The sequence below is a fragment of the Dendrobates tinctorius genome, unplaced genomic scaffold (genome assembly GCF_039654945.1).
Source record: "Dendrobates tinctorius isolate UK_male_01 unplaced genomic scaffold, ASM3965494v1 ptg000075l, whole genome shotgun sequence".
Classification (NCBI taxonomy): Eukaryota; Metazoa; Chordata; class Amphibia; order Anura; family Dendrobatidae; genus Dendrobates; species Dendrobates tinctorius.
Window position 1 is genome coordinate 1,348,789 of NW_027361743.1, and position 11,212 is coordinate 1,360,000.

Consider the following 11,212-nt stretch of genomic DNA (forward strand, 5'->3'; position numbering starts at 1 on the left):
TAATGCTATTAATTAACTTAGAAAGTTTACATAGGTCATATTAATAAGGAAATTGACCTTTTAAAGTTGACATATGTAATATTAGTCTTACAAAGTTGACATATGTAATGTTAGTAAGGAAATAAACCTAACAGTCATAGCAAGCACTGATGTAATCTGGAAAAAAGAAGCAAATATTAAGGGGTAAGGTCACAACTAGGATTCCTGTAGATTTTATGTAGGGACCATGTAGGTCAAGTTGTATTTTCAAAAGTTAGAGAGACTTCTAAGGTGGCCAGCAATGAGTCCAGACCTGAATCCCATAGAAATGAAGATAATAATACCAAAGAATTTGTGCTTGCAATCATTTTCAGGAAGAAACTGAGTATTACTGTATCTGACAGAATTGCAGGGGTGTCAATACTTTTGGCCACAACTGTAGATAAATATATTACTATAACCTAGGTATGTAGTAACTTATGTAGGGGATTAAGTCCACAGAACGGCTCCCAATATATTAATTAAAGGGCACGTAAGGCATAGCAGCCCTGTATGTAGTTAGACAGACATGTCACTGTCAGTCACGACTTGGGAGACATCTCCTGAGAGGGGGCCTTATACGAGTTTCAAAGCATCTTCCTAGCCTCCTTGGATGTCTGAGTTGGCTTGTAAATTCTGGCAGACGTTTCTCTTCTTCTTTTGGGGAACTTGAGGCGGTTGATCCTCAATGAGCCATTTAGGGATTGTAAAAGGAGATATTTCCAGGAATTTGAATAGTAATGTGATCCATTTTTCCTTATAATAGGTTGAAAGGGATGACTCCAGTGGTATGAGGCCCCACTGTCTTTGATCTTAAGTTGGAGAGGTTAGAGTTGTCTTCTCATATATAAAGTGCAACTAAAAATATCAGGAGACAAGCTAATCTCAGCACTCTCCATCGAGACAAACCCATGGGGCCATGCATGACGAAGTATAGCTTCTTGGTTAGTAAAATAATGTAGTCTGCACAACACATCACTTGGGTTAGAAGTATCCAGGGGCCCCAAGAGGGATACTGGATGTATTCTATCTATTGTATACAGTATGTAGCACCTAGGGGTCTCTGAGTTAGTAGATTGAAAATTGATGTTACTATTTGCAGAAGTTTTTCTGAGTTGATGCTTTCAGGGATCCCTTTATGTCGGATATTAAATCATCTTCCCCTGCTCTCGATTATCTATCAACATTGTGAGGGACTGTATTTGGGATTGGGGGCAGGAAACCTCCTTTTCAAGAGCTGAGACCCTCTCTGATAAGAAAATAGTGTCTTCCTCATTGGTTAAGGATTCTAGGTCACTTCTTATAGCTTTTAGTGCCTGTTCCTGTGTAGCTTCTGTAGGTACATGTGCCAACTGGGGGGTGGACCCTTTCCGCCATGAACAGACTGAGACAGAGACTGATGTGCGTCCAACAGGTCCTCTTTATTGGCCGTCCCTCTGACGACTGCAGCGCCACACAGTGGCTGCACGCACTTCTGCACACAGGCCCAGGTACCTTTCACTTGCTTCCTTTTCCTGATTGACGTCCCTCGCGGCTCCTTCACTGTGGCCTACCACCACAGTGCTTCACCCGTCCGAGTCCGTCCGTCTCTGGTACCCCCGGCCTTCTCTGTCCTGCGGCTCTCCTGTCAGGGCCACCCCCTGACTGTCTTCCTCCTCAGTCCCTTCTGGAGCTTCTTCTCTGTCCGTATCTCCCTTCAGTCTGCTCCTCTCCTAAGCTCCTCTCCCTGGACTGGCTTCTTCTGGAACTCTCTACTCCTTCTTATATTCCCTCTCTCTGGGAACTCCCCTCTAGAGCTCCTGTAACCCCGCCCCCCATGTCTCTTCGGTTTTGTAGCCTTAAGCTGATGTGAAGCCCTTTTCTCACTGCTCTCTGCTGCCATCTTGTGGTCAAACTACAGTATTACACCTCCTTCTGTTTCTGCTGTCTTTGGTCTCCCCCTAGCGGCCAAGCCCAGTACTTCACCATCCTTCTCCTATTTCTAGCTGTCTCCCACCTTCATATTCAGCAGTCCACGTCAAGCACACTGTACATTACCCTCCTGCTGCAGACAGGTCCATAGGTCGGTCCACTTCTTCTACACTTCCACTCTAGCAATTCAAGTGTCCTGGACATGCCTGGTTGGTAGAGCTTTAATCCGGTCATGCAGGCCCTGAATGTCTGCATCATAGTTACATGAGTACTAGGGGGAACCATCATGATCACGCAGCATGTTGCACGTACCCCTCTCCACACTGGCCCGGAGCGCTGACAACGGAGCATTGGAAGCATCCGAGGTACCAGAGGATCCAGGAACGCGTTGTTTTTTTTTTTTTAACAAAAAATGTTTTAATGTTTTTATTGTTTTGCATTTTACTTAGCCAATAAAATATCATAGAATCATAGAATCGTAGAGTTGGAAGGGACCTCCTGGGCCATCTGGTCCAACCCCCTGCTCAAAGCAGGATTCGCTAAATCATCCCAGTCAGATGTCTGTCCAGCCTTTGTTTGAAGACTTCCATTGAAGGAGAACTCACCACTTCTCGTGTGAGCCTGTTCCACTCATTGATCACTCTAACTGTCAAAAAGTTTTTTCTAATATCTAATCTTTGTCTCCTCCCATTCAGTTTCATCCCATTGCTTCTAGTCTTTCCTTGTGCAGATGAGAATAAAGTTGATCCTTCTACAATGTGACAGCCCTTGAGATATTTGTAGACAGCTATTAAGTCTCCTCTCAGTCTTCTCTTTTGCAAACTAAACAATCCCAAATCCTGCAACCTTTCCTCATAGGACAGGGCTTGCAGACCGGTCACCATTCTGGTCGCTCTTTTCTGAACTTGCTCCAGTTTGTTGATGTCTTTTTTAAAATGTGGTGCCCAAAACTGGACACAATATTCCAGATGAGGTCTGACCAAAGAGAAGTAGAGGGCAATAATGACTTCACGTGATCTAGACTGTATACTTCTGTTAATACATCCTAGAATTGCATTTGCCTTTTTTGCTGCTGCATCACACTGTTGACTCATATTCAGTCTGTGATCTATTAGTATACCCAAGTCTTTTTCACATGTGCTGTTGCTTAGCCCTATTCCTCCCATTCTGTATATGCTTTTTTCATTTTTATTGCCCAGATGTAGTACTTTGAATTTTTCCCTGTTAAAAACCATTCTGTTAGTTGCTGCCCACTTCTCCAGTTTATTTATATCTTTTTGAATCCTCTCTCTCTCTTCTCTAGTATTAGCTATCCCTCCTAGCTTTGTGTCATCAGCAAATTTAATCAGTTTACCCTCAATTCCTTCATCTAAAATCGTTGATAAAGATGTTGAACAATACAGGGCCCAGGACAGAGCCCTGTGGTACCCCACTTGAGACATTCTTCCAACTGGATGTGCAGCCATTTACGACCACTCTTTGGGTCCGATCACTAAGCCAGTTATGAATCCACCTAACAGTTGCCTTGTCCATTCCATACTTAGTCATTTTTTCAATAAGGATTGTATGAGATACTGAGTATCATCTGATTTAACATCAGAGATACTCAGTTATTTGGCTTTATAACCTTCTTGCTCCAAATTGGGTTAAAGATCCTCTGAAGGAAGCCCCCAGAAACTTCTTTATTCGCAATATCACGTGGAGGAAAATTTCTTTCTGGGAAAGGAAAATTATCTCCATGCTATTACAGACGGGCAGCACACCGGTGGAAGGATCACCCTTGTTTGCAAACTCTTCCAAGTGTTGTGCTTCTTTGCACAACCACACAAGGTGAGCAAGTTTGACGTATTTTTCTCATCAAACTGAATTGACTCATCCACTATGCTTAGATAGCGCTCTCCCTCTGTTTTCCCCTCTTCCTTTCTTTCCCAGGATCTTATTCACATAAAATTTATTTGCAATTATTTAGCATATATTTAGTTAAGCAGATTTTTGCAAAGGGGTTGCAAAGTTCATCTTATTCCCTCACACACGTTCTGGTAAACTAATGGGTTACATTTGATTGCTGCTACTGTTAATAGTGCTATGTCCTTTATCATTGTATATATGTAAAATACTTTTACTAGGGAAAGTGCAGTACCTAGATTGTCCACAAGATGGGGACCTAATAGTGTTTAGTTTCACAGCACACTGTAAATAGTTAAAATAGGAGGAGCTGTCTGGGTAAGCAGGAGGGATTCCTGATAGTGAGTCAGTAGGGCTTAGAGCCCGCACAGGGCAGACAGCTACCCAATGTTGAAGCAAGTTACCCAGCCATCCGGGGCCCAGTGAGGCCAGAAAGACAGTCTCAGCAACAGGGTGTCAGTAGTAGTGGAGCAGAGGCTAAAGGCAAGGCCAGAACAGTACGGGGTTGCAGGTCGCTCATCATGTGGCAGATCATCACATGGCCTGATGCCCCTCAGATCCGGGGCAAAATGGCCGAGGGAACCCCCAAGTGCAGAGAGTCTGAACAGGGAGGACTCTGTTTTACCGCAAGAAGCGGTATGACCTGGGCACATACTGAAAGCCGTAGGAAGAAATGCAGGGAAAGTGGAGAATATGGACTGTATGGAACCCTATGCTGATGATGTATTTGACGAGGATGTGCTGTGCAAAGAAAGAAGTAAAGTTCTACATTTTAAGTTTGAAATGAACTCTGTCTCTTTATATGCAACAACGCCAGCAGTGGAACTTCAGCCAGCCCGGTGGGACTCTGACGGTGCAGAAGGTAAAGCAGAAGGTATGCTGCAGAGGGGACAGTATATTTATGTGATGGGTTAAAGCACATACTCTCAGCCATGACTATGCCCCTGGCCCTCCCTCACACTTGGCATAGTCAACAGGATCCTGCAGCTGTGCATTGTGGGAATACCGTGGAAGATGTTATTGATGTGACAAGAAAGAGTGAAGATGAAGAAATTGTGAATGTTACCGAGATGCTGAATGTGACTGTATTATGGACATGTCTAAAACCTTAAATGTGACTGACACTGTGAAGGCAAAGATGGCGGCCATGAAGATGGCGAAGGCTGGCGCCAAAAAGGAGAATGACAACTTTGAACCTTAATATAAAAAAACTCATTTGAAAGGTAACTCACCAAAAACCCTGACTGATGCACTGGCAGGATGCAGTAGACCTCCATTGACAAAGGCTGGGGCAGCACAGGTGCATTCCACTGATGAGAACAGCCAGTAACCCATTATGGTCTGGCTGCCTAGTGGAAAAAATGCATATGCACAGTGCTGAGCGGCCCGCCTGCTAATACTATGGGCGTCATTAATAGGCTGCTCGGACACTTTGCATCACACTTATCTGTGTGACTTATGTCTTATGCAAGCCTTATTTGTGTGCATTTTTTCCACTAGGCAGCCAGACCATAGCGGGTTACTGGCTGTTCTCATCAGTGGAATGCACCTGTGCTACCCCAGCCTTTATCAGTGGGGGTCTGCTGCATCCTGCCAGTGCATCAGTCAGGGTTTTTGGTGAGTTACCTTTCAAATGAGTTTTTTTGAATTTTGGAATTTTTTCCTTATGTGCAACTTGAACCTTACCCTTTGTGGGCGTTCTGATACTGAGATGGCGCCAAAATCCTCCTGTCAACAACTCCCTGCCTGCCCATGGTGGGCACAGATGAGAAGAACAACCCGACCCTCCCTCTACATTCTTGTACTCGTCACTGCAGAGGAGTAGACCGCATGGAGTGGAAATGACGGCAGGAAGAGAAGACCCGGGTCGGTCGATTGAGGGGAGTCGCGGATGAGTTCTGGACTCACCAATTCCCTGTGTCGCTAGTGGAGCAGTATCGACGACAGCCGGAGCCGGAACAACATAGTTCAGTTGAACCGCAACATCACCAGGTGCCGGAGTTGGAGTGTCCAGGTCCTCTGGAGCCGGAAGGAGCCGGAACCTTTTCGTCAGGAGCTGGAGGCCGGAGAACTGGAAGTAGTAACCACCCTGAAGGAACCCGCAGAAGAGCTGGAGGGTGAGCTGGAATTATATCAACAAGTACCGGAGTGTGCAGCGGAATCAGTGGAAGCATACCATGGTCCCGGGACGGGCCCGGACAGCGTTCCGGAGTGGAAAAGGGTGAGTGCACCTCGGCTCTAGACACCGGAGGGATGGACCTCGCCTCGACCCCTCGCTTCAAAGGCTGTAGTACCGCCCCTCACACCTGAAGGGCGATCTGCTCCGCAACCCACACCCTGGAGTCCACGCCTACTTCTCTTCTAGCAAGTCAATGTCCCTAGTAGCCTCGCGCTTTCATAACCCAGTGAAGGGCCCTTTCCCCACCCCTAGGCAGGCCGCCAGGATGGACGAGGTCATCCAGAGGAAAAAACAGTGGAAGAAAGAGGTGTGGGCCGAGCTGCGCCAGCCTGGAGGGGGTGCTATGGCTGGGCATCTCACCCACGGGCTGCTTGTTTTCAATGATGTCGACCGTGGATAAGGTTTTGTACACGAGAATGGCACCAATGCAAAAATTTACGTGAATGCTGCCTCAGTGAAGTTCGGGAAACCTTAGAAGAAGGGGATTGGGTTTCATTCTTTAAAGAGGACTGTCCTCGGGGCTATGGGGTAGCGGTCACCTTATGCAGTGAGGATGACCTGGGATGTCACGCGGACCCAGAGTCGTCCCAGTCAGTTTCTAGAACCCAGACCACTATTTAGCCTAGTCCGGCCCCTGCTGCATCCTGGCAACCCACGACATCTGCGGCTGCAGAGTCGTCATCCCGGGCACGGGACGATGGCCGTTGAATTGTCAGTTGTATATAGGACAGTACATTTGTTATTATGTTTGAGACTGATCCGCGTTCTCATAAAAAAGGAGCTCTGAACACCCCAAGCCTGAGGGTAGTGTGACTGGATTGGGTCACAAAGGATACGATGTTTACTGTTTTTTTTTTTGTTTTTTTTTTTGTTTTAGTTGTTTTGTCTATTTGTTGCTCCTCTTCAGGTGCTAAGCAGGACTTTACCCTTAAGGAGTAACAGGCCCCTGGAATGACAGGCCGTGCTTTCCTCAAAGAAAGGGGGGAGGACTCCCCCAGGAAGGATGGGTCAACTTGTACATTTGTACGGGATGGGAGGTTGTTGTTGTTGACTCGGCTCCCGGTGGACTAATATAAATATATGTCAATCTCATTGAACTGTTTTGCCTCCCTGCGCGGAGTATGATTTGTACAAATTAAAAGTTTATTGATACCATGGTCAGGGATGACCATAGTTAAAGAAAGGAAGGATGTAAGGGGTTGCAAAGTCCATCTTTATTCTGTTGTTCCAATTTTTGTCCATACTGTTTTTAGGAAGGTGACACGTTTTCTGTCCCTTTGACACCAGTAATGTTGGCTTCTGATTGGGTCAACAAGCAAGGTGTTTTAAGGAGGTCCTATCCTTACAGGGTTTTAGTAGGTGGCCATGATATATCAGGAAGGTGTTCCTGTTCCCTGGTCATTGTATTTTCAAGTTGACCTCTCCCACCTTTTCCATCACCCAAAAGCATCCCTGCCACTTTATATGGAATTTGCTGTTCACAGTGGGCACTAACTCAAGTTCCCGAACCCCAGGTTTAAATTGTCTCACTTGATTATACCCCCTCTCACTTTGGTCCCTCAACCCAGTAGATCTTTATGTCTAGCCAGATGCAGAAAATTATCAGCTCACGACTCCTGGGGAACACCATTTAGCACATTTTTCAGAGTACTTTTCACTGTTAAGTCCCTGCTCTGGGAAGTCAAAAAGTTGTTTTGGGACTCCTGCAGATCAGGGATACTGTCTTCAAGGGATGCTTCCTTATCTTCCTCTCTAGCCAGTACAATGAAAGGAAATTCGCCTATTACATCCGACTCATGCCGAATTACTGGGTGCTACGACTTTAGCGCATAAGTCCCAAAACAAAGGAATATCTTATCCAATAACAATAGCATGCAATAAGTCCTCTACAATTCCTACTTGGTGGGACACAGAACCACAATCTGTACGCATGTTCATCCGGGTGTCACATTTCCACCAGAATCTGCTCCTGCAACTTCTGTTTCTGTCGCCATTTTCACTCTGCCGGTGGTGCTGGTGATAGAAGAGATGTCAGATCCTGAAGCTCTGGACTACCAGCTCTGTCGAGCCACTAAGGTTAGACTGGCTAAGATATGAGGTGCTGTACAGTCTGACAGTGTGAGTGTGTGTGCTGTCCAGCTGAAATTATCAGTTCCCTGCTCCAACCAGTTAGAGAGCAGCACATTCTACTAAAGCTTCGAGTTTACTGCTGGAAGCTGCCAGATATAGCTTTGTGGTTCCCTGGTTAGGTGTGTGTTTTCTGCTCCTGTTTGGTTTTAGTGTTTTGCTGTTTTCACCTTGGCTTATGTTTCTGACTATTCTTACAGATCCTGATTTTGTCGCTGATGTGACCTCTCAGCTCTAACCCTGCTTAGCGACCATTCCTGCCTCTGAACAGCAACTCTTCTATGGTAGCATTCCACTGGGTTCTGTTATAAACCAGATCCCTGTACATGGGTTAAAGGGTATTGGAATTTCTCTGGAATCTGCCAGATGGAGGGACTTGTGCCAAGCCTGTCCAAGGTAGTCTTTCGAGCCGGTGGCTTCAGATAGGCGTTGTACTGGGTCATGGAATAGTTGTTGGCATCTCCATGGATACACCCCAGTTCTAATCTCTTCCAAGGGACTATCAGATGCAGAATTTTGACAGTTAAAGGGAATCTGCCACCAGAAGCTGGCAGCCTATGTAAATGAACGGGGGCAGGTCCGATGGGCAGTGTTTCTTCTTCTTTCTTCACCCCATCCGTGGCCACCGTCCACAATCTTTGCTGGTATTAGAGAAGCTCAACTCCATAGTTCGTGCGTGCGCAAAGCAATCTTGCTTCGCACACACGCAGTATGCTTTGCCCAACTGCGGGAAAAGACGAAAATCATTACTGCGCATGCGCCGGTACACTATATCCCGGAAGTATTTCGCTGTGTTCCGGGACATAGTGTACCGGCACATGCGCAGTAATGATTTTCGGTTTTGCCTGCAGCTGGGCAAAGCATACTGCGCCTGCCTTTCTGCACACTCAACACACACTACTTTGCTTATCTAACCCAGCTGCTGGTAAAAGGCAGGCAAATTGAATCATAGGATAGACTTTTCCCAGCCAGGTCCTTTTGGTTATTCCAAAATCCAGGACCAAAAATCCAGTCACATAAAACCCTCTCAGTAACCTGGTGTTACTGGAACATCTAACATTACTGACCATAATGCCTGCTTTCCTACAAGTAACCCTTGCCTTATTGCTGTTTATGCCGAAACCCCAAAACAACTTTATCAGTTTTGAGTCTTACACAACATTAAAATTGGGATTTACTTTATTTTCCTTAGGTCGGAAATTCAAAAAGTTTCACAGAATGAAGCCAGAAAGAGAGATGGATACCATCATTCAGCAGCCCAGGACTCTGGAAACTCAACAGGCTCTGACCCAAAGACTGTCGACATGTCAAACTCAAGAAATTCAGTACATTCCAGAATTGTTGCAGATATTGCAAAGTATAGAGCCAGAGGTGGTCTATGCAGGGTATGATAACACTCAGCCCGAAACACCAAGTGCACTGTTGTGTAGTCTCAACCAGCTGTGTGAACGGCAACTCCTCTGTGTTGTTAAGTGGTCAAAATCTCTACCAGGTAAGCAGTCGTTCACATACAGTACTAGAGTTTATAAAAAAAAAAGTGCCAAACAAATACATCAGTGCAGCACCACAAATGCATCAAGTACCGTAGTGCAGTACCACTGGCAGCAGTATTACCATCCCCCACTTGTAGCACCATGAATCCCATTCCCACCCCTCCACCATTGTTAACCTTATTGTTGCCCTTACCACCCCTCATCCACTGGAGACATCACTAATTACATTTCCACTTTCACCTCACTGATCCCCTTCTCGCCCCTCTAGAAGCATCATTGGCCACTGCTTAGCAACCCTCCCTAACTGGAGGATTTTAGTGTCCCCTCTCCCACTAGTTGCATCGTTGATCACCTCAGCTGACTGTAAAGGGTGTAATCGGAGTATCTTATTTACAGATAGACAGCCAGAGTCACAACACACTGAGGACAAGTTAGGCTGGTTTCACATTTGCGTTTTTTAGCGCTGGAAAAAAACGCATATGTGCGCATGCGTTTTTTCCCCTATATTTAACATGGGTGCGCATACCTGCGCGCTTGTAAGCGCATGTATGCGATTTTCATGCGCTGCGTTTTTTTGGGGTGTGCGTTTGTATTTTCCAGACGCAGCATGTTGCATTTTTTGGCCCTGCAAAAAAGCGCATGCGCACGTTTTGCGCTAAAAATGGCCATTATAGCCTATGGATGCGCATATGTGCGCACTGGCATGCTCATGTATGCGTTTTTTTGCATATGCGTTTTTTTTTTTAACCATGGAATTTAGGGGTTTGGGTTAGAGTTAGGGTTAGTTAAGGGGGTTTAGGGTTAGGGTTAGGGTCAGGGTCAGGGTTGGGGTTTGGGTCAGGGTTAGGTTTAAGTATGGTTTGGTTAAGGGTTAGGGTCAGGGTTAGGGTCAGGATTAGGGTTAAGTATGGTTTTGTTAAGGGTTAGGGTCAGGGTTAGGGTTAGGGTCAGGGTTAGGGTTAGGGTCAGGGTTAGGGTCAGGGTTAAGTATGGTTTTGTTAAGGATTAGGGTCAGGGTTAGGGTCAGGATTAGGGTTAAGTATGGTTTGGTTAAGGGTTAGGGTCAGGGTTAGGGTTAGGGTTAGGGTCAGGGTTAGGGTCAGGATTAGGGTTAAGTATGGTTTGGTTAAGGGTTAGGGTCAGGGTTAGGGTTAGGGTCAGGGTTAGGGTTAAGTATGGTTTTGTTAAGGGTTAGGGTCAGGGTTAGGGTTAGGGTCAGGGTTAGGGTTAGGGTCAGGGTTAGGGTTAGGGTCAGGGTTAGGGTTAAGTATGGTTTTGTTAAGGATTAGGGTCAGGGTTAGGGTCAGGATTAGGGTTAAGTATGGTTTGGTTAAGGGTTAGGGTCAGGGTTAGGGTTAGGGTTAGGGTTAGGGTCAGGGTTAGGGTTAGGGTTAGGGTCAGGGTTAGGGTCAGGATTAGGGTTAAGTATGGTTTGGTTAAGGGTTAGGGTCAGGGTTAGGGTTAGGGTCAGGGTTAGGGTTAAGTATGGTTTTGTTAAGGGTTAGGGTCAGGGTTAGGGTTAGGGTCAGGGTTAGGGTTAGGGTCAGGGTTAGGGTTAGGGTCAGGGTTAGGGTTAAGT

General features: G+C 46.0%; 1 protein-coding gene across 1 annotated transcript in view; it reads left to right on the forward strand.

Moving 5' to 3' along the window:
- The window catches only part of PGR (progesterone receptor), a 132,670-nt gene that overhangs the window by 86,197 nt on the left and 35,261 nt on the right, over nt 1–11,212 (forward strand). The window contains exon 4 of the mRNA XM_073582940.1: nt 9,333–9,632. Within this exon, the coding sequence (XP_073439041.1) occupies nt 9,333–9,632 (300 nt within the window). The remainder of the gene's footprint in view (nt 1–9,332; nt 9,633–11,212) is intronic.